At 44.5% G+C, this 24,546-nt stretch overlaps 1 protein-coding gene across 2 annotated transcripts in view; it reads left to right on the top strand.

Moving 5' to 3' along the window:
• The window catches only part of LOC124258906 (epidermal growth factor receptor-like), a 217,248-nt gene that overhangs the window by 160,114 nt on the left and 32,588 nt on the right, over positions 1 to 24,546 (top strand). For both annotated transcript variants that reach the window (XM_046692970.1, XM_046692971.1), the window contains exons 2-6: positions 3,961 to 4,320; positions 4,581 to 4,718; positions 17,896 to 17,979; positions 18,298 to 18,419; positions 19,831 to 19,972. In XM_046692970.1, the coding sequence (XP_046548926.1) occupies positions 3,961 to 4,320; positions 4,581 to 4,718; positions 17,896 to 17,979; positions 18,298 to 18,419; positions 19,831 to 19,972 (846 nt within the window). The remainder of the gene's footprint in view (positions 1 to 3,960; positions 4,321 to 4,580; positions 4,719 to 17,895; positions 17,980 to 18,297; positions 18,420 to 19,830; positions 19,973 to 24,546) is intronic.

Below are 24,546 nucleotides of genomic sequence, written 5' to 3'. Positions count from 1 at the left end.
TATGAAAAGATATCTGACTGGAAGAGTGTGTGGTATGAAAAGGTATCTGACTGGAAGTGTGTCTGGTTTTAAAAGATATCTGACTGGAAGACTGTGTGGTATGAAAAGATATCTGACTGGAAGGCTGTGTGGTATGAAAAGATATCTGACTGGAAGGGTGTGTGTGGTATGAAAAGATATCTGACTGGAAGACTGTGTGGTATGAAAAGATATCTGACTGGAAGGCTGTGTGGTATGAAAAGATATCTGACTGGAAGGCTGTGTGGTATGAAAAGATATCTGACTGGAAGGCTGTGTGGTATGAAAAGATATCTGACTGGAAGGGTGTGTGTGGTATGAAAAGATATCTGACTGGAAGACTGTGTGGTATGAAAAGATATCTGACTGGAAGACTGTGTGGTATGAAAAGATATCTGACTGGAAGACTGTGTGGTATGAAAAGATATCTGACTGGAAGACTGTGTGGTATGAAAAGATATCTGACTGGAAGACTGTGTGGTATGAAAAGATATCTGACTGGAAGGCTGTGTGGTATGAAAAGATATCTGACTGGAAGGGTGTGTGTGGTATGAAAAGATATCTGACTGGAAGACTGTGTGGTATGAAAAGATATCTGACTGGAAGACTGTGTGGTATGAAAAGATATCTGACTGGAAGACTGTGTGGTATGAAAAGATATCTGACTGGAAGACTGTGTGGTATGAAAAGATATCTGACTGGAAGGGTGTGTGTGGTATGAAAAGATATCTGACTGGAAGGGTGCGTGGTATGTAAATTATATCTGACTGGAAGTGTGTGTGTTATGTACAGACATCTGACTAGGAGTGATGTGTATCTAAATGGAAGTGTGTCTGAGTAGCTGGGTTGTATCATATTCCACTGTGATGCTGGATCTGTCAACTTGAAACACACACACACACACACCTGTAGTGATGCAGTAGACATATGATGGTATTCTCCCCCTGTAGTGATGCAGTAGACCTATGGTGGTATACTCCCCCTGACATATGGTGGTATACTCCCCCTGTAGTGATGCAGTAGACCTATGGTGCTATACTCCCCCTGGAGTGATGCAGGAGACCTATGGTGGTATACTGATATAGATCAACTAGTGCTCATTGTAGCAAGATTAGACACATTAATCAAGTAGATGTGTTGGTACATTATCTTGCTTTCATTATCAAATCTATAGCAGTGCTACATACACTCAACGGAATCGGTAACTTGGTTTATCATGGTATGACACAACACTTTCATTGTGGTAATTAACTATTGACTCCAGACTGACGTTTTTACAGCTCACTTGCATACAAAAATGGGAAAAGATCGTTCTTGGTGTCCTTTTGCCTTCAACTCTGTTGATGTGAGAGATATAGATTTGCTGTGTCAATGATCTGTCAAGGGTTATTAAAGGCAAGTGCTTAAGATAACAGTGTTCCTGTAAAGATGGTAGTTATGTCCGAAGTATTGACTTTGTGTTATTACTGGGTAAAGTGGGAGGATGGGAGCAGTATTGATGATATGGGAGCTATGATGAGGCTGAGTAAATCATGTAGAGAACACCTCACAGTTGTCCATACAGTCTAATTCAATCAAGTCATGAGGTGCACTACTGGCTGGGGCACTGGGTGGAGCACTGAGTGGGGCAGTGCACTAATGGGTGGAGCACTGAGTGGGGCAGTGCACTAATGGGTGGGGCACTGGGTGGAGCACTGGGTGGGACAGTGCACTAATGGGTGGGGCACTGAGTGGGGCAGTGCACTAATGCCTGGGGCACTGGGTGGGGCAGTGCACTAATGGGTGGAGCACTGAGTGGGGCAGTGCACTAATGCCTGGGGCACTGGGTGGAGCACTGGGTGGGACAGTGCACTAATGGGTGGGGCACTGAGTGGGGCAGTGCACTAATGGCTGGGGCACTGGGTGGAGCACTGGGTGGGGCACTGGGTGGAGCACTGGGTGGGGCACTGGGTGGGGCAGTGCACTAATGGGTGGAGCACTGAGTGGGGCAGTGCACTAATGGCTGGGGCACTGGGTGGAGCACTGGGTGGGACAGTGCACTAATGGGTGGGGCACTGAGTGGGGCAGTGCACCAATGGCTGGGGTACTGGGTGGAGCACTGGGTGGGACAGTGCACTAATGGGTGGGGCACTGGGTGGGGCAGTGCACTAATGGGTGGAGCACTGGGTGGGGCAGTGCACTAATGGGTGGGGCACTGGGTGGTCACTGGGTGGGGCAGTGCACTAATGGGTAGGGCAGTGAACTAATGGGTGGGGCACTGGATGGGGCAGTGCACTAATGGGTGGGGCACTGGGTGGTCACTGGGTGGGGCAGTGCACTAATGGGTAGGGCAGTGAACTAATGGGTGGGGCACTGGATGGGGCAGTGCACTAATGGGTGGAGCACTGGGTGGTCACTGGGTGGGGCAGTGCACTAATGGGTAGGGCAGTGAACTAATGGGTGGGGCACTGGATGGGGCAGTGCACTAATGGGTGGGGCACTGGCTGGTCACTGGGTGGGGCAGTGCACTAATGGGTAGGGCAGTGAACTAATGGGTGGGGCACTGGATGGGGCAGTGCACTAATGGGTGGGGCACTGGGTGGGGCAGTGAACTAATGGGTGGAACACTGGATGGGGCGGTGCACTAATGGGTGGAGCACTGGGTGGGGCAGTGCACTAATGGATGGGGCACTGGGTGGAGCACTGGATGGGGCACTGAGTGGAGCACTGGGTGGGAGACAGTGTAATGTCTTTTGGTTGATTATCATGAACCAACTAACATGTTAGGCTATGAGATCATATCCACACTCCTTGTACATTTGATTACTAAAAATGTCTTTCTTGTTAGTGAAACAATGTTCATGTCTTTTTGTCATGGTGAATTACCCTTGTACAGCTAGCTGTATGTGAAGACAGAGAGAGTGGATATAGTGGTAGTCATCTGAAGCTCACCTGAGTCAAATGAGTTTGTGTTGTCACTTCAGTGGTCTGTCGGTCCATCCATTGTAACTGACGTTTTGTTATTATCAATGTTATTATTGAATATTTATACTAGTGCATGCTCAAGGCGCTGTTTCCTCTGAAACATCTAGGTCTAATAGTTTTAATAATTCTGATCCCATTTAAAGCAGGGGACATTTGTAGCAATACAGAATATGTCACTTTTGCCCATTATTCAATGAATGGTTGTTGCAGTTTCAGCAGTAGCGTCAGCATGTAGATGTGTACCTGTCTGATGTGTACCTGTCTGATGATGTGTACCTGTCTGATGTGTACTGTCTGATGTGTACCTGTCTGATGATGTGTACCTGTCTGATGTGTACTGTCTGATGTGTACCTGTCTGATGATGTGTACCTGTCTGATGTTTACCTGTCTGATGATGTGTACCTGTCTGATGTTTACCTGTCTGATGTGTACCTGTCTGATGTGTACCTGTCTGATGTGTACCTGTCTGATGATGTGTACCTGTCTGATGTTTACCTGTCTGATGTGTACCTGTCTGATGATGTGTACCTGTCTGATGTTTACCTGTCTGATGTGTACCTGTCTGATGTGTACTGTCTGATGTGTACCTGTCTGATGAATACCTGTCTGATGTGTACTGTCTGATGTGTACCTGTCTGATGTGTACCTGTCTGATGTGTACCTGTCTGATGTGTACCTGTCTGATGAGTACCTGTCTGATGTGTACCTGTCTGATGTGTACTGTCTGATGAGTACCTGTCTGATATGTACTGTCTGATGTGTACCTGACTGATGTGTACCTGTCTGATGTGTACCTGTCTGATGTGTACTGTCTGATGTGTACCTGTCTGATGTGTACCTGTCTGATGAGTACCTGTCTGATGTGTACCTGACTGATGTGTACCTGTCTGATGTGTACTGTCTGATGTGTACCTGTCTGATGTATACCTGTCTGATGTGTACCTGTCTGATGTGTAACTGGGTTGTTTTTGTTTCAGTGTGTACAGGAACATCCCAGGGTATTGTAGCTCGAGGAAAAGCCAGTTTCAGGTACCAAAGGTACAAGGACTCCTACACGAACTGCACATATGTGGCTGGCAACTTGGAACTTGTCTTTCTTGAGGATACAAATGAAAAGTATGACTTTTCTTTTGTGAAAGACATCAAAGAAGTAACAGGCTATGTTCTGATTGTGGCAGTTTATGCCAGCTATATTCCATTGACCAATCTAAGAATCATTCGAGGAAAGACACTGTTTCACTATGAAAGGCAATCCTACAGCTTATTTGTGGCACTTAACCACTTCCCAAATTCTCCAACCATCGGATTACGAGAACTTCGATTCACATCACTTTCAGGTGAGTCTAAGCAACAACAGAAGATGCATACACGTCCATGCAACACTTCACCTTCACATTGTATTCCAGGTACTGATCGGTAAATAGGAGATCCAAAGTGTGATGTGAATTGTTTAAGGTTAACAACCAATATCAAACTTCAAGATATAGCAGTTATATATGCTCCACAACAATCATGGTGCTTCTCAAACTGTACATCATATTCTCTCCTCCACCATATATTTATAGAACTTAACTTCTTGTGTGTTTTTGTTGTGCAGAAATCCTTGCAGGGAAAGTGTTCTTCCAAAACAACAACTTGCTCTGTTATGAGAACACCATTGACTGGGAAGACATCAACCCACAACTCAAACCTCCTGTGACCTTCATGCAAGACAATAATGACTACAAAAGAAAATGTGAGTAGGGGCACACTACAGTTGGGGTGGGGAAGAAAGACCGCAGACACAGTGTGAATAGGGGCACACTACAGTTGGGTTGAGGAAGAAAGACCACAGACACAGTGTGAGTAGGGAACCACTACAGTAGGGGTGAGGAAGAAAGACCGCAGACACAGTGTGAGTAGGGGCACACTACAGTTGGGGTGGGGAGAAAGACCGCAGACACAGTGTGAGTAGGGGCACACTACAGTTGGGGTGGGGAGAAAGACCACAGACACAGTGTGAGTAGGGGCACACTACAGTTGGGGTGGGGAGAAAGACCGCAGACACAGTGTGAGTAGGGGCACACTACAGTTGGGGTGGGGAGAAAGACCACAGACACAGTGTGAGTAGGGGCACACTACAGTTGGGGTGGGGAGAAAGACCACAGACACAGACACAGTGTGAGTAGGGGCACACTACAGTTGGAGTGGGGAAGAAAGACCGCAGACACAGTGTGAGTAGGGGCACACTACAGTGGGGTGGGGAAGAAAGACCACAGACACAGTGTGAGTAGGGGCACACTACAGTTGGGGTGGGGAGAAAGACCACAGACACAGTGTGAGTAGGGGCACACTACAGTTGGGGGGGGGAGAAAGACCGCAGGCACAGTGTGAGTAGGGGCACACTACAGTGGGGTGGGGAAGAAAGACCACAGACAGTGTGAGTAGGGGCACACTACAGTTGGGGTGGGGAGAAAGACCAGCAGACACAGTGTAAGTAGGGGCACACTACAGTTGGGGTGGGGAGAAGAAACCACCATGAGCGCCCGTGTAAGTAGGGGGCACACTACAGTTGGGGTGGAGAGAAAGACCACAGACACAGTGTGAGTAGGGGCACACTACAGTTGGGGTGGGGAGAAAGACCACAGACACAGTGTGAGTAGGGGCACACTACAGTTGGGGTGGAGAGAAAGACCACAGACACAGTGTGAGTAGGGGCACACTACAGTTGGGGTGGGGAGAAAGACCACAGACACAGTGTGAGTAGGGACACACTACAGTTGGGGTGGGGAGAAAGACCATGAGACACAGTGTAAGTAGGGGCACACTACAGTTGGGGGTGGGGAAGAAAGACCCATGAGAGCACAGTGTGAGTAGGGGCACACTACAGTTGGGGTGGGGAGAAAGACCACAGACACAGTGTGAGTAGGGGCTGCAGACACAGTAGGGGTGGGGAGAAAGACCACAGGACACAGTGTAAGTAGGGGCACACTACAGTTGGGGTGGGGAGAAAAGACCATGAGACACAGTGTGAGTAGGGGCACACTACAGTTGGGGTGGAGAGAAAGACCACAGACACAGTGTGAGTAGGGGCACACTACAGTTGGGGTGGGGAGAAAGACCACAGACACAGTGTGAGTAGGGGCACACACTACAGTTGGGGTGGGGAGAAAGACACCACAGACACAGTGTGAGTAGGGGCTGCGCTACAGTAGGGGTGGGGAGAAAGACCACGGACACAGTGTAAGTAGGGGCACACTACAGTTGGGGTGGGGAGAAAGACCACTTGAACACAGTGTGAGTAGGGGCACACTACAGTTGGGGTGGGGAGAAAGACCACAGACACAGTGTGAGTAGGGCACACTACAGTTGGGTTGGGGAGAAAGACCACAGACACAGTGTGAGTAGGGGCACACTACAGTTGGAGTGGGGGAAGAAAGACCCAGACACAGTGTGAGTAGGGCACACACTACAGTTGGGGTGGGGAAAGAAAGACCACAGACAGTGTGAGTAGGGGCACACACACTACAGTTGGGGTGGGGAGAAAGACACAGTTGGAGACACAGTGTAGACAGTAGGGGCACACTACAGTTGGGGTGGGGAGAAAGACCACAGACACAGTGTGAGTAGGGGCACGCTACAGTTGGGGTGGGGAAGAAAGACCGCAGACACAGTGTAAGTAGGGGCACACTACAGTTGGGGTGGGGAGAAAGACCACAGACACAGTGTGAGTAGGGGCACACTACAGTTGGGGTGGGGAGAAAGACCGCAGACACAGTGTAAGTAGGGGCACACTACAGTTGGGGTGGGGAGAAAGACCACAGACACAGTGTGAGTAGTAGGCAGCCGCTACAGTTGGGGTGGGGAAGAAAGACCCATGAGACACAGTGTAAGTAGGGGCACACTACAGTTGAGGTGGGGAAGAAAGACCGCAGAACACAGTGTAAGTAGGGGCACACTACAGTTGGGGTGGGGAGAAAGACCACAGACACAGTGTAAGTAGGGGCACACTACAGTTGGGGTGGAGAGAAAGACCACAGACACAGTGTGAGTAGGGGCACACTACAGTTGGGGTGGGGAGCAAGACCGCAGACACAGTGTGAGTAGGGGCACACTACAGTAGGGGTGGGGAGAAAGACCACAGACACAGTGTGAGTAGGGGCACACTACAGTTGGGGTGGGGAGAAAGACCACAGACACAGTGTGAGTAGGGGCACACTACAGTTGGGGTGGGGAGAAAAGACCTTGAGACACAGTGTGAGTAGGGGCACAGCTACAGTAGGGGTGGGGAGAAAGACCACGGACACAGTGTAAGTAGGGGCACACTACAGTTGGGGTGGGGAGAAAGACCGCAGACACAGTGTGAGTAGGGGCACACTACAGTTGGGGTGGAGAGAAAGACCACAGACACAATGTGAGTAGGGGCACACTACAGTTGGGGTGGGGAGAAAGACCACAGACACAGTGTGAGTAGGGGCACACTACAGTTGGGGTGGGGAGAAAGACCATGAGACACAGTGTGAGTAGGGGCTGTTTCGCTACAGTAGGGGTGGGGAGAAAGACCACGGACACAGTGTAAGTGAAGGGGCACACTACAGTTGGGGTGGGGAGAAAGACTGCAGACACAGTGTGAGTAGGGGCACACTACAGTTGGGGTGGGGAGAAAGACCACAGACACAGTGTGAGTAGGGGCACACTACAGTTGGGGTGGGGAGAAGAGACCAGACACAGTGTGAGTAGGGGCACACTACAGTTGGAGTGGGGAAGAAAGACCGCAGACACAGTGTGAGTAGGGGCACACTACAGTGGGGTGGGGAAGAAAGACCACAGACAGTGTGAGTAGGGGCACACTACAGTTGGGGTGGGGAGAAAGACCACAGACACAGTGTGAGTAGGGGCACACTACAGTTGGGGTGGGGAGAAAGACCACAGGCACAGTGTGAGTAGGGGCACACTACAGTTGGGGTGGGGAAGAAAGACCACAGACAGTGTGAGTAGGGGCACACTACAGTTGGGGTGGGGAGAAAGACCGCAGACACAGTGTAAGTAGGGGCACACTACAGTTGGGGTGGGAAGAAAGACCGCCAGGCAGTTGGGGTGGGGCCGTGCGAAAGTAGGGGGCACACTACAGTTGGGGTGGGAAGAAAGACCGCATGAACACAGTGTAAGTAGGGGCACACTACAGTTGGGGTGGGGAAGAAAGACCGCAGACACAGTGTAAGTAGGGGCACACTACAGTTGGGGTTGGGAGAAAGACCGCAGACACAGTGTAAGTAGGGGCACACTACAGTTGGGGTGGGGAGAAAGACCACGGACACAGTGTGAGTAGGGGCACACTACAGTTGGGGTGGGGAGAAAGACCACAGACACAGTGTAAGTAGGGGCACACTACAGTTGGGGTGGGAAGAAAGACCACAGACACAGTGTGAGTAGGGGCACGCTACAGTTGGGGTGGGAAGAAAGTTATAATGTTAGTAAAGACCTATTCCATAGAATATTAGGTTGCGCTGTAATATTTGAACCTCAGTGCATATACAGGTTATTATTAGATTGTTGTGATGAGCACAATTTGAATCCAGTACTTGATCACTAGGAGGCCTCACAACATAAACCTTGTAGCAAGTGTACATGATATGGCACTTTAAATGTATTAAATGTTAAAATGTGTAATACAAGATGTCAGATGCCATAAATGTCAGATGATTAAAATTGAAGTTGCTTTGGGAACTGCTTAAACCATCCAGCCCACTAGAGTGCATGGATTGAGATATTGTATCTGCATTAGACAGACACGTGTTGCCCCCTAGCTGGTGTCATGCCTCCCTAGATGTCATTCCACCAGTGATTTGTAATACACACCCGCAAGATTGAGATAGAGAGTTTACTGCCCCTATTTGTGTACTTGGCTGACCATGAATGGACCCAAGATTGATCCCCCCACATCGCTGCTTGTATCATTCTGCTGGCTGAACGTGTGGGCTCATGTGGGCAGCCACAGCCTGCCTCAGTCGGCCTCAGCCTACATCATTTACAGCATGCGCGGCTAACCTACAATAGTACTTCCACCCTTTATTACCATAGTTCTGATATAGTAGTCCACGTCTATGTTATAATACTGGTAGAACCATCATAGTTCCTGTTTTCGCTGTTAAGTGTCTGAAATAAGGTTGGCCAGGATTATCTATTCTGTGAACATGAAACTGATCCAGTTCTGATTTAGAAATGGAGCAGAGAAGATTTTCTGAAATTTATCTCATGGTAAAAAATGGTGACATAAATTTTTATCGCTAGTTATACTTTTGTACAGATGATGCTCAGTCTTATTTAACATGAAGGATGACATATTCAAATGGAGGTATTCAGTGTTGAGTTTTTGTCTGGCCCTGATGTTGAAGACAGTTTCAATTTTCACACTCATATTAGTAAATACTCAGTCTGTGTAGAACATGTTGATGTTGTCGAGGTAACCTGATGCTCTCTGTAATGGCTGTGCTGTGCTGGCACTGTTGGAAATCATCTTCCCAATCAGACATCCAATATGCTTTCATGGCACATGAAAAGTTGAATAATGTTCTTTGCATTCATAGATAAGCGCCTAGGTGCTGTTATGATGACAAGAAGTATATGAGATTACTGATTCTGCCCGTTGATGTGTTGCTAGGGGACAGCTTCCATACCTTGACAAGTTAGATTAGCCATCAGGTAGGATGCGTTAGAAGACAGTAAGAGAGATAGAGAGAGAGATGTGGTCAGATGAGGCAACCCAACACTTCTGTTTTTCTTCATGTGATTGAAAGATCGATTACAGCCTATATTTGAGGAGACGACATTCAGTGCTTCACCTTCACCCTTTAGAGCTAGGAATTGTTTGGGACTAAATGCTGTAAAGACAGATTTAATATCTGGCTTTACTATGATGTATTTCCAGGGCTTTAAAAGGAAAGGTTGATGGTTTCTTATGTAATTGCAGAAACTCATGGTCTAGAGTTGTGGTGAAGGAGGTCAACCATTATCAAGAATGTAATAAAACATGTTAGAGACTCTATATTTGAAACAACATCCTCAGTCCAGAGGTGACGTGGGAGCTTTTGAGTAGTCAAATAGACGACTGAATCTAACTTGACACTTGAGTGGACGATGCCTGTGATTGATACACGTCATATCAAAATGTGCAAGACTAAATTCCGACTGGGCAGCCTCAAGCCAAGTTAGATTCCATTCATAAATTACCCTACAAGCATCCCTTTGCAAATTATGCCCCAAAGGTGGAGTAATCCATGCCTTCTCACATGAATTCACTCAACTAGAATACATGGGATGGAATTGGCATCATCATGAATGATTGACTGCAGCTCATCATGTTGAAGCTTCATAATCGCACATCCATGAAACTGACATCATACATTCACACTTGGTGTGCAAGAATTGGATTGAAAAGTCTTTTTTTATACCTATCAATATTTTGTGTAGATCTTGACAGTGTTTATGTGAGAGGCATTATTGAAAGATTGTAGAGATGTGGACTGTCTTGGACTGACAGCCACGATAGTGACTCTCATTTCTTATTGACCTGCGGAAGTAAGGGGGCATGGAGGAGCTACGGTCATATTGGGCTTTATATTGGCTGGTATATTTCCTGGTGAATTGAAGACAGTGTAGTTGATGAATGATGATCAAGTTAGCCTCTTCTGTCAGGGTTGGATTGAAACAGTTCCACTGCTGGATAGAAATGATAAATATGATGATAAGAAGGACTTGATTGACTGGCTCCAAGATGATGGAGAGGCAAGCTATGGGAGACACAAGTATCTCCTGATTATTCCTGACTGACCCTCTTTGAGGTCGACAGGTTACTGAGGAAGTTTTTCCCTAACTTTTCTCTTACCCATAAACAAATGATGTTGAAAACTATGTTCGCCAAAATATCGTTTTGATGCATGAACATACATTTTCAGTTTCAGATGTTATGAGATGATTCATTTTTAAAGTGAGAAATATATACCATGCATCAAAAGTTTAGACTCACTAGTGTAAATGTAGCCACTAACTTCTGTCAACTGGTCCAAAACTACATTTTGCAAAATTTTCCACACTGTTTAAAGGTACTGTTAACACATGAGCTGATGTATTATAAGACATATTCGTAACGTTGGAAAGATTATTTGTCATGAGTTCAATAAATTATGAAACTCAGTGAAAATTGGCGAATTCTTAACAAAACTTTACACCAAAACGCAGCTGTTCACATGCACGATATTTGCACATGCATTTCAGCAATTTGATGCATGATCCTCGTGCAGTTTATCTGCGTAAGGTTTGAAGTTGGTTCCCCCAAATTAGTTGAGATATTTATCTTTGATATAACCATATATATATACATAACATATAGTGAATGCTTTAAGTGAGTCTAAACTTTTAATGGGTAGTATATGTCCAATACAGGTGCTACAAACAGTCAGTCTGAAATATCTGGCAGGTGATCAAGTGTTTAGTCTCCTAGGAGCTGGGAGTCATCATTGTTTTATCTGTATGGGTATGTAGACCACACTGCCATCCTTACTCACAACTAGGGGACATGTAGTTTTGTGTGGGACAGATGGTGTTGTTTGTGTCTGACAGGTTGAGTCTGCAGACACTCACAACTAGGGGACATGTAGTTTTGTGTGGGACAGATGGTGTTGTTTGTGTCTGACAGGTTGAGTCTGCAGACACTCACAACTAGGGGACATGTAGTTTTGTGTGGGACAGATGGTGTTGTTTGTGTCTGACAGGTTGAGTCTGCAGACACTCACAACTAGGGGACATGTAGTTTTGTGTGGGACAGATGGTGTTGTTTGTGTCTGACAGGTTGAGTCTGCAGACACTCACAACTAGGGGACATGTAGTTTTGTGTGGGACAGATGGTGTTATATGTGTCTGACAGGTTGAGTCTGCAGACACACGGAAATGTTGCTGCCAGATGCCACCAGTCAACACAGGCAGCTAAATGTAACCTAAGGCCAGTGTATCATTTCTCCATTCTGTTAAGATATGTACTGTGGACCTCATCATAACTTCATTTCGAGTTGGTTTGAATGACACATTGCCATTATTTCCTGATTGAGGCTTCTGGCACTATCACCTTACTTGCCTTGCCTTCAGTACAATGAGGAATGTCTTGAACAAAGGGATATCCCTCCGACAGTCTTAGCACACAAGAAAACATCATTTCTAGATATGGTTCCAATGGGACAGTCTTTTTACTCCAGGTAACTCATATCATTGGCCTGCTTGTACCAGCCTGCAGATATTATTAATATAGATCACAAACTCATTAATTTCAAAATGATTAGCCCAAGAAATTGTGAAATAAGTTAATGATACGATTGTGTAGTGAGTTGATAATAAGATGTTAAGTATAATGTGCTTGACACACCTGTTCAGTATTCCAACAGATGATTATACTTTATGAACACCGTGTCCAGCTAATGTCATCCATTAGGATAGCTCCAGCCTGGATGAAATGCAGACTTGTGTGTGGTGATTACATACATTACTCTACATTCAAATGAAGGAACACCAGATCCTCGTCAACACCTCCCCCAGGATCTCTGCAACAGATGTAGATCGAGGTTATTTCATGTGTCTTGTAAAATAGGATGTATCTGTCATTGAGTGATGTGACAAATGGTAGCATAAGATGGTCTATTTATCATATGCTTCCAATTTTGTTTAATTATATTTTTGCATAATTAAAGTGAGAAAATTTGATTAACAAAATCCAAAGTCTCTCACCTGTAAACTCTAGACTTCTTTGTTCATTCACACAGATTAGACATACTTCGGTATTCAAAAATATGATAAAAAATGAGACAACACAATTCTGTATCAGTTGCAGTATTTTTGTTTATTATCTTATTTGGATAAGATCAGCAGTTGTAATATTATCCTCCAAACGATCCTTTTGGTCTTCGTGAAAGTCAGGGAACAGGGTCAGTCAGTCAGTTGATCGGTTGCCGCTCACCTTCATATTAAATGTGTCCACACAGATGATCTGTGGCATATCTAGCCTTGATCTTAAATGTGTCCATCACACAGATGATCAGTGGCATATCTAGCCTTGATCTTAAATGTGTCCATCACACTGTAGATCTGTGGCATATCTAGCCTTGATATTAAATGTGTCCATCACACAGATGATCTGTGGCATATCTAGCCTTGGTCTTAAATGTGTCCACACAGATGATCTGTGGCGTAACTAGCCTTGATGTTAAATGTGTCCACACAGATGATCTGTGGCATATCTAGCCTTGATATTAAATGTGTCCATCACACTGTAGATCTGTGGCATATCTAGCCTTGATCTTAACTGTGTCCATCACACCGTAGATCTGTGGCATATCTAGCCTTGATCTGTGGCATATCTAGCCTTGATCTTAAATGTAACCATCACACAGTAGATCTGTGGCATATCTAGCCTTGATCTTAAATGTGTCCATGACACTGTAGATCTGTGGCATATCTAGCCTTGATCTTAAATGTGTCCATGACACTGTAGATCTGTGGCATATCTAGCCTTGATCTTAAATGTGTCCATGACACTGTAGATCTGTGGCATATCTAGCCTTGATCTTAAATGTGTCCATATATCTAGCCTGTGATCATGACACTGTAGATCCATGACATGTCTAGCCTTGATATTAAATGTGTCCATCACACAGATGATCTGTGGCTTATCTAGCCTTGATCTTAAATGTGTCCATGACACTGTAGATCTGTGGCATATCTAGCCTTGATCTTAAATGTGTCCATGACACTGTAGATCTGTGGCATATCTAGCCTTGATCTTAAATGTGTCCATGACACTGTAGATCTGTGGCATATCTAGCCTTGATCTTAAATGTGTCCATGACACTGTAGATCTGTGGCATGTCTAGCCTTGATATTAAATGTGTCCATCACACAGATGATCTGTGGCTTATCTAGCCTTGATCTTAAATGTGTCCATCACACAGATGATCAGTGGCATATCTAGCTTTGATATTAAATGTGTCCATGACACTGTAGATCTGTGGCATATCTAGCCTTGATCTTAAATGTGTCCATGACACTGTAGATCTGTGGCATATCTAGCCTTGGTCTTACATGTGTCCACACAGATGATCTGTGGCGTAACTAGCCTTGATGTTAAATGTGTCCACACAGATGATCTGTGGCTTATCTAACCAGTTGATCCATCTCTGTAATATTGCTAAGTGTGGGTAAACCCATTTCATTAAAGTGTGTCCGACCTAGTGTCTTCCTAGGGCTGCTCTAATATTACAGGTTTCACTGCTACAGCAAACCTAAGCCGCACTGACCTTTCACACATGGTTGTGCTGAACATACAGAACAACACAAAAAGTTGTATTTTTCCACTCCTTATGACTTTCATTCCCAGTACTGTCCACCCATCCCTCCAGTACTGTCTCACCCATCCCTCCAGTACTGTCCACCCATCCCTCCAGTACTGTCTCACCCATCCCTCCAGTACTGTCCACCCATCCCTCCAGTACTGTCTCACCCATCCCTCGAGTAGTCTCACCAATTCCTCCAGTACTGTCCACCCATCCCTCCAGTACTGTCCACCAATCCCTCCAGTACTGTCTCACCCATCCCTCCAGTACTGTCTCACCCATCCCTCCAGTACTGTCCACCCATCCCTCCTGTCCTGTCTCACCCATCCCTCCTGTCCTGTCTCACCTATCCGTCCAGTCCTGTCTCACCCATCGATCCAGTACTGTCCACTCATCCCTCCAGTATTGTCTCACCAATCCCTCCTGTCCTGTCTCACCTATCCCTCCTGTCCTGTCTCACCCATCCCTCCAGTCCTGTCTCACCCATCGATCCAGTATTGTCTCACCCATCCCTCCTGTATTGTCTCACCCATCCCCCCTGTCCTGTCTCACCCATCCCTCCTGTCCTGTCTCACCCATCCCTCCTGTCCTGTCTCACCCATCCCTCCTGTCCTGTCTCACCTATCCCTGCTCTCCTGTCTCACCCATCCCTCCAGTACTGTCCACACATCCCTCCAGTACTGTCTCACCCATCCCTTCTGTCCTGTCTCACCCATCCCTCCAGTACTGTCTCACCCATCCCTCCTGTCCTGTCTCACCCATCCCTCCAGTACTGTCTCACCCATCCCTCCAGTATTGTCCACCCATCCCTCCTGTCCTGTCTCACCCATCCCTCCTGTCCTGTCTCACCCATCCCTCCAACACTGTCTCACCCATCCCGCCAGTATTGTCCACCCATCCCTCCAGTACTGTCTCACCCATCCCTCCAGTACTGTCCACCCATCCCTCCAGTCCTGTCTCACCCATCCCTCCTGTCCTGTCTCACCCATCCCTCCTGTACTGTCTCACCCATCCCTCCAGTACTGTCTCACCCATCCCGCCAATATTGTCCAGCCATCCCTCCAGTACTGTCTCACCCATCCCTCCAGTATTGTCCAGCCATCCCTCCTGTCCTGTCTCACCTATCCTTAAATGTACAGATAGGAGTAGAATATTATTTATCTTTGTCAAATGCATTAGCATGACACATGTTCACGGTTCTAGCTTTGTCATTTCTTGGTGTCCAACAATTTAACCAAAAAAAATGTGTTATCAATTTTTTTTGCTTGGGGAAAGTGAAAAAAGTTTTATCATGTATAAAGATAATTGCAAAATTTCAAGACATGCTGGTTTGTTTCCAACTCTCGTTATTGCTCAGGGCCCTTATTAATGATGTTCAGAGATTTTCTAAGGAAAAAAGCATGCGGACTTAATATCTGGTTTAGAAATCTAATGTTGAGAGGATAAGAGTGTTAAGAAGATAATGACTTGCAGCCCTGATGATCTGGAATATTGAACAAGAAATAACCCGACTTCCTCGCTTAACATACAAGACGATAGTAAACATGGCGTTGTATGCCTAGTGGGGCTCTTGGTGACTGTGTGTTGAAGGAACAGCGGGACATGACAGCTACAGTATCTCGCACTGACTGTTCAGCACTGAATGTTCGACTCGCTTGACATGGAGGCTTTAGCAACATGAAAACATCACGATGTTCAACATTGTAGGTATAAAGAATGTGTTAGCTATGATTTTAATGGACTATGGCCACAAGTTATGGTTATTATCCCCAAGCTGTAGGTGAGCTATCAGTAACTTACGGATACTTTGTGTGTCATAATACATCTGCTTAAACATTTTGATGTGCACAATGTTGTAAAAGCATGCTGTGTACAATTCAATAACTTATTTGTCAAATCTCTTTCTGTGATATTATACTTCTGAGAGACATTCCCAGTGATTCAGTGATTTAGGTTAAGGGTGCCAGCTTTAACCAAAGCTAGGCTAGTAATGATGTTATTAATTTATTTGAACTGACTCTAAGGAATTTTCAAAAAAGGCATACGATAACATAAATGTGGACACGGTAGTAATATGTCAATTCCACTCCCTGTAGGTCCTTGTATCAGGTGATGACGTGACTGTGTAATAATGTGACATATCAGCTCCCTGTAGATCCTTGTATCAGGTGATGATGTGACTGTGTAATAATGTAGCATATCCACTCCCTGTAGGTCCTTGTATCAGGTGATGACGTGACTGTGTAATAGTGTGACATATCCACTCCCTGTAGGTCCTTGTATCAGGTGATGACGTGACTGTGTAATAGTGTGACATATCCACTCCCTGTAGGTCCTTGTATCAGGTGATGACGTGACTGTGTAATAGTGTGACATATATCCGCTCCCTGTAGGTCCTTGTATCAGGTGATGGCGTGACTGTGTAATAGTGTGACATATCCACTCCCTGTAGGTCCTTGTATCAGGTGATGATGTGACTGTGTAAGAGTGTGACATATCCACTCCCTGTAGGTCCTTGTATCAGGTGATGATGTGACTGTGTAATAGTGTGACATATCCACTCCCTGTAGGTCCTTGTATCAGGTGATGATGTGACTGTGTAATAATGTAGCATATCCACTCCCTGTAGGTCCTTGTATCAGGTGATGACGTGACTGTGTAATAGTGTGACATATCCGCTCCCTGTAGGTCCTTGTATCAGGTGATGGCGTGACTGTGTAATAGTGTGACATATCCAGCTCCTGTAGGTCCTTGTATCAGGTGATGGCGTGACTGTGTAATAGTGTGACATATCCGCTCCCTGTAGGTCCTTGTATCAGGTGATGACGTGACTGTGTAATAGTGTGACATATCCACTCCCTGTAGGTCCTTGTATCAGGTGATGATGTGACTGTGTAATAGTGTGACATATCCACTCCATGTAGGTCCTTGTATCAGGTGATGATGTGACTGTGTAATAATGTAGCATATCCACTCCCTGTAGGTCCTTGTATCAGGTGATGACGTGACTGTGTAATAGTGTGACATATCCACTCCCTGTAGGTCCTTGTATCAGGTGATGATGTGACTGTGTAATAGTGTGACATATCCACTCCATGTAGGTCCTTGTATCAGGTGATGATGTGACTGTGTAATAATGTAGCATATCCACTCCCTGTAGGTCCTCTTATCAGGTGATGACGTGACTGTGTAATAGTGTGACATGTCCACTCCCTGTAGGTCCTTGTGACAGGTGATGATATGAGGGTGTAATAATGTAGCATATCCACTCCATGTAGGTCCTTGTGTCAGGTGATGATATGAGGGTGTAATAATGTAGCATATCCACTCCATGTAGGTCCTTGTGTCAGGTGATGATATGGGGGTGTAATAATGTAGCATATCCACTCCCTGTAGGTCCTTGTGTCAGGTGATGATATGAGGATGTAATAATGTAGCATATCCACTCCCTGTAGGTCCTTGTATCAGGTGATGATGTGAGGGTGTAATAATGCAACACATCTACTCCCTGTAGGTCCTTGTATCAGGTGATGATGTGAGGGTGTTATTATCTTGCAGGCAACGAATGTGATGAATCCTGCTACCAGCCGTCAACTGGACAGCGCCATTGCTGGGGTTCTAGAAAAAACATGTGCCAACAACGTAAGTATTATGTCTCTACCATTGACTTAAAAGTCGCAAAAGAGTTTTAAGCTTTGTGTAAATTCATACTATTTGATTTTGTGAAATAATGCATAAATGTAATTAGCAGGAAATAAGAGATGACAGTGAAGTCACACCTGGTATTCTTTTATGTGTCATATTACATTATTCATTTCATAATACAGTAAGTATATGATTTCTTATCAGTGTAAACACTGGCATATTTAGAATCATTTTCACTACTTGAAGTCACTCGCTCATTACTATGGCTGGCATGTTGATGGAAGGGAGGTAACTCTGTGATGGATCTGCTTGCAGTGACATCAGGTGAGGAGTGCCATGGATCCTGTGAAGGCCGATGTTTCGGGAAGCTACAAAATCAGTGCTGTCACAAGGAGTGTGCAGGGGCATGTACAGGACCCAAGAAAACAGACTGCCTGGTGGGAGAAACTTGAACAAATTCTTTGATATTGTGTTTAGTCAATTATCTTTTAGGGCTGGATATTGTCCTGATTTTCATATTGTGATATATTGCAATAACTTAAGAGATATTGCTATACATATTGTGATATATTGACTGGAAGGATTCTGCCCAAGTGCGTACATATTAAATTTATAATAGCTCTGTGAGTGCAACATCATCATATTAGTTGCTGTTACACCATACTTTCAGGCTCCCCGTCCCCATTGTGTATGGCTGTATGCCAATGGTTTACAGATAAATAACATAATATAGAGCCTTAATGTGGAATGTTTAATTGAAGTATTGCAACAAAGGTTTGAGAACGTAATGATAACGGTAACAGTATGACTTGATTTTCATGGTCAGTGTTGTTTGCTTCAACGGAATGCTCTTCAATGCAGTATGTAATTGTTGTTTCTGTATGTCAGTGATTCATTCAAATTCAACTCCGAATATAAACATGTGTTAACATGGACTATTGCAAAATGAAACAAAAAACATGATTTCGGTGAACTACTTGAGCTTAAAAACTCATGTGACCTCCAATGACTAAGATCCTTGACTAGAATGTCATTATACAGTCCTACAAAATATATAAGACTTAGGTCCTTATGATAAATTGATAACATATGTCGCATTATGAAACAAACAAAAATAATATGAACTGTGAAATGGTCACTCAGAGCCAGAGGTTCTACTAATAAGTCCAAATAAAACATTGGCCCATTTGAGGCCACTTAATTGCTCCAACATATCACATATGAAACCGTTAAACCCCACAAAACTTGGTAGAATATTCGGCTCTTTTGGAGCCACTTATAAAGATACTTCTGCTTGTAAAATGTTACATGAAACCAGCAGAAACAAGTATATTTGGCACTTTTAGAGCACATATTGTTGCCATGGAAGTCAAGGGCATATAATTCAAAGGGGGCTAACTCTGGATGACCCAATATATTGCAGAATCTGAACCATGTTGCGATAATTGTATCACGAGATACTGTACCGGTATATACCGGTTTACTGGTAATATTGCACAGCCCTATTATCTTTTATTCAAAACAGGGGCCTTATTTTCACACATGCTAACTTTGCTAACATTTGATGTTATATGTATTTGAAGATTACGATTTCTCTGTCATATGATGTAGCAGTTGGTTAGTCTGATGGTCCGACTGCCTGCCGTTGTAGCAACATCATTATTGCCATCATGTGTCAAGATGATACCACCTGTATTTGATTGCAGCTATTGTTTAGGCATCTAATCCTATTTTCATCATATTATTCAACTTTGTAGTAAACATTGCCTCTCATTCGCAGTCACTCAGTAATAAAGACTTCATCTTTCTGTACATGTCAATGTTGTTAACAAGAGTGACTGTATTCAGGCTTGTCGCAACTTTAACAATGACGGGGCCTGTGAACCTTACTGCCCTCCACAACGCATCTATGACCCCAATCTGTTCAAGCTGGTCAAGAACCCCAACGCCAGATTTACCTATGGATCTTTGTGTGTCAGCAAGTGTCCAGGTACAGTATAGCCATGGTTTACACATTAGTGTAGCTGTCTGTGTGTGTCAGGTACAGTTTACACATTAGTGTAGCTGTCTGTGTGTGTCAGGTACAGTATAGCCATGGTTTACACATTAGTGTAGCTTTCTGTGTGTGTCAGGTACAGTTTACACATTAGTGTAGCTGTCTGTGTGTGTCAGGTACAGTATAGCCATGGTTTACACATTAGTGTAGCTGTCTGTGTGTGTCAGGTACAGTTTACACATTAGTGTAGCTGTCTGTGTGTGTCAGGTACAGTTTACACATTAGTGTAGCTGTCTGTGTGTGTCAGGTACAGTTTACACATTAGTGTAGCTGTCTGTGTGTGTCAGGTACAGTTTACACATTAGTGTAGCTGTCTGTGTGTGTCAGGTACAGTTTACACATTAGTGTAGCTGTCTGTGTGTGTCAGGTACAGTTTACACATTAGTGTAAGCTGTCTGTGTGTGTCAGGTACAGTATAGCCATGGTTTACACATTAGTGTAGCTGTCTGTGTGTGTCAGGTACAGTTTACACATTAGTGTAGCTGTCTGTGTGTGTCAGGTACAGTTTACACATTAGTGTAGCTGTCTGTGTGTGTCAGGTACAGTATAGCCATGGTTTACACATTAGTGTAGCTATCTGTGTGTGTCAGGTACAGTTTACACATTAGTGTAGCTGTCTGTGTGTGTCAGGTACAGTATAGCCATGGTTTACACATTAGTGTAGCTATCTGTGTGTGTCAGGTACAGTTTACACATTAGTGTAGCTGTCTGTGTGTGTCAGGTACAGTTTACACATTAGTGTAGCTTTCTGTGTGTGTCAGGTACAGTTTACACATTAGTGTAGCTATCTGTGTGTGTCAGGTACAGTATAGCCATGGTTTACACATTAGTGTAGCTATCTGTGTGTGTCAGGTACAGTATAGCCATGGTTTACACATTAGTGTAGCTGTCTGTGTGTGTCAGGTACAGTTTACACATTAGTGTAGCTGTCTGTGTGTGTCATCAGGTACAGTTTACACATTAGTGTAGCTATCATGTCAGGTACAGTATAGCCATGGTTTACACATTAGTAGCTAGCTGTCTGTGTGTGTCAGGTACAGTATAGCCATGGTTTACACATTAGTGTAGCTGTCTGTGTGTGTCAGGTACAGTATAGCCATGGTTTACACATTAGTGTAGCTGTCTGTGTGTGTCAGGTACAGTATAGCCATGGTTTACACATTAGTGTAGCTGTCTGTGTGTGTCAGGGTACAGTAAAGCCATGGTTTACACATTAGTGTAGCTGTCTGTGTGTGTCAGGTACAGTATAGCCATGGTTTACACATTAGTGTAGCTGTCTGTGTGTGTCAGGTACAGTATAGCCATGGTTTACACATTAGTGTAGCTGTCTGTGTGTGTCAGGTACAGTATAGCCATGGTTTACACATTAGTATAGCTGTCTGTGTGTAGTCAGCTGTACAATTAGGCCATGGTTTACACATTAGTGTAGCTGTCTGTGTGTGTCAGGTACAGTATAGCCATGGTTTACACATTAGTGTAGCTGTCTGTGTGTGTCAGGTACAGTATAGCCATGGTTTACACATTAGTGTAGCTGTCTGTGTGTGTCAGGTACAGTTTACACATTAGTGTAGCTATGCTGTCTGTGTGTGTCAGGGTACAGTATAGCCATGGTTTACACATTAGTGTAGCTGTCTGTGTGTCAGGTACAGTATAGCCATGGTTTACACATTAGTGTAGCTGTCTGTGTGTGTCAGGTACAGTATAGCCATGGTTTACACATTAGTGTAGCTATCTGTGTGTGTCAGGTACAGTATAGCCATGGTTTACACATTAGTGTAGCTGTCTGTGTGTGTCAGGTACAGTATAGCATTGGTTTAGCATTAGTCTAGCTGTGTGTGTGTCAGGTACAAGTATAGCCATGGTTTACACATTAGTGTAGCTGTCTGTGTGTGTCAGGTACAGTATAGCCATGGTTTACACATTAGTGTAGCTGTCTGTGTGTGTCAGGTACAGTTTACACATTAGTGTAGCTGTCTGTGTGTGTCAGGTACAGTATAGCCATGGTTTACACATTAGTGTAGCTGTCTGTGTGTGTCAGGTACAGTATAGCCATGGTTTACACATTAGTGTAGCTGTCTGTGTGTGTCAGGTACAGTATAGCCATGGTTTACACATTAGTGTAGCTGTCTGTGTGTGTCGGGTACAGTATAGCCATGGTTTACACATTAGTGTAGCTGTCTGTGTGTGTCAGGTACAGTATAGCCATGGTTTACACATTAGTGTAGCTGTCTGTGTGTGTCAGGTACAGTATAGCCATGGTTTACACATTAGTGTAGCTATCTGTGTGTGTCAGGTACAGTATAGCCATGGTTTACACATTAGTGTAGCTATCTGTGTGTGTCAGGTACAGTATAGCCATGGTTTACACATTAGTGTAGCTGTCTGTGTGTGTCAGGTACAGTTTACACATTAGTGTAGCTATCTGTGTGTGTCAGGTACAGTATAGCCATGGTTTACACATTAGTGTAGCTATCTGTGTGTGTCAGGTACAGTATAGCCATGGTTTACACATTAGTGTAGCTGTCTGTGTGTGTCAGGTACAGTTTACACATTAGTGTAGCTATCTGTGTGTGTCAGGTACAGTATAGCCATGGTTTACACATTAGTGTAACTGTCTGTGTGTGTCAGGTACAGTTTACACATTAGTGTAGCTGTCTGTGTGTGTCAGGTACAGTTTACACATTAGTGTAGCTATCTGTGTGTGTCAGGTACAGTATAGCCATGGTTTACACATTAGTGTAACTGTCTGTGTGTGTCAGGTACAGTTTACACATTAGTGTAGCTGTCTGTGTGTGTCAGGTACAGTAAAGCCATGGTTTACACATTAGTGTAGCTATCTGTGTGTGTCAGGTACAGTATAGCCATGGTTTACACATTAGTGTAGCTGTCTGTGTGTGTCAGGTACAGTTTACACATTAGTGTAGCTATCTGTGTGTGTCAGGTACAGTGTACACATTAGTGTAGCTGTCTGTGTGTGTCAGGTACAGTTTACACATTAGTGTAACTGTCTGTGTGTGTCAGGTACAGTTTACACATTAGTGTAGCTGTCTGTGTGTGTCAGGTACAGTATAGCCATGGTTTACACATTAGTTAGTGTAGCATTAGTGTAGCTATCTGTGTGTGTCAGGTACATTATAGCCATGGTTTACACATTAGTGTAGCTGTCTGTGTGTGTCAGGTACAGTATAGCCATGGTTTACACATTAGTGTAGCTGTCTGTGTGTGTCAGGTACAGTATAGCCATGGTTTACACATTAGTGTAGCTGTCTGTGTGTGTCAGGTACAGTTTACACATTAGTGTAGCTATCTGTGTGTGTCAGGTACAGTATAGCCATGGTTTACACATTAGTGTAGCTATCTGTGTGTGTCAGGTACAGTATAGCCATGGTTTACACATTAGTGTAGCTGTCTGTGTGTGTCAGGTACAGTTTACACATTAGTGTAGCTGTCTGTGTGTGTCAGGTACAGTATAGCCATGGTTTACACATTAGTGTAGCTGTCTGTGTGTGTCAGGTACAGTTTACACATTAGTGTAGCTATCTGTGTGTGTCAGGTACAGTATAGCCATGGTTTACACATTAGTGTAACTGTCTGTGTGTGTCAGGTACAGTTTACACATTAGTGTAGCTGTCTGTGTGTGTCAGGTACAGTAAAGCCATGGTTTACACATTAGTGTAACTGTCTGTGTGTGTCAGGTACAGTTTACACATTAGTGTAGCTGTCTGTGTGTGTCAGGTACAGTAAAGCCATGGTTTACACATTAGTGTAACTGTCTGTGTGTGTCAGGTACAGTTTACACATTAGTGTAGCTGTCTGTGTGTGTCAGGTACAGTAAAGCCATGGTTTACACATTAGTGTAGCTGTCTGTGTGTGTCAGGTACAGTATAGCCATGGTTTACACATTAGTGTAGCTGTCTGTGTGTGTCAGGTACAGTAAAGCCATGGTTTACACATTAGTGTAGCTGTCTGTGTGTGTCAGGTACAGTATAGCCATGGTTTACACATTAGTGTAGCTGTCTGTGTGTGTCAGGTACAGTTTACACATTAGTGTAGCTGTCTGTGTGTGTCAGGTACAGTTTACACATTAGTGTAGCTGTCTGTGTGTGTCAGGTACAGTATAGCCATGGTTTACACATTAGTGTAACTGTCTGTGTGTGTCAGGTACAGTTTACACATTAGTGTAGCTGTCTGTGTGTGTCAGGTACAGTAAAGCCATGGTTTACACATTAGTGTAACTGTCTGTGTGTGTCAGGTACGGTATAGCTATCAGCAGCAAACAGACATATAAAATGTCTGTACGAAACGTGCCGTAGCAGGCACAGTCAGTGAAATGTGAACATTAGTAACTTGCTGCATAACTATGACCATGGATAAGTGGATATATTGTCATGTATATGTCACGGGTCCAGATATTGATGTGGGTACATGGGTTCTATACCTCATTACAAGATTGTGGCCTGCTGCTTAGATAGTGATCCATGTGCCAGTATGTAGTATAACCGCCAGTG

This window comes from Haliotis rubra, unplaced genomic scaffold (assembly GCF_003918875.1).
Source record: "Haliotis rubra isolate DU_JTF1 unplaced genomic scaffold, ASM391887v1 Scf701, whole genome shotgun sequence".
Taxonomy (NCBI): Eukaryota; Metazoa; Mollusca; class Gastropoda; order Lepetellida; family Haliotidae; genus Haliotis; species Haliotis rubra.
This window is presented reverse-complemented; position numbering and strand designations above follow the sequence as displayed.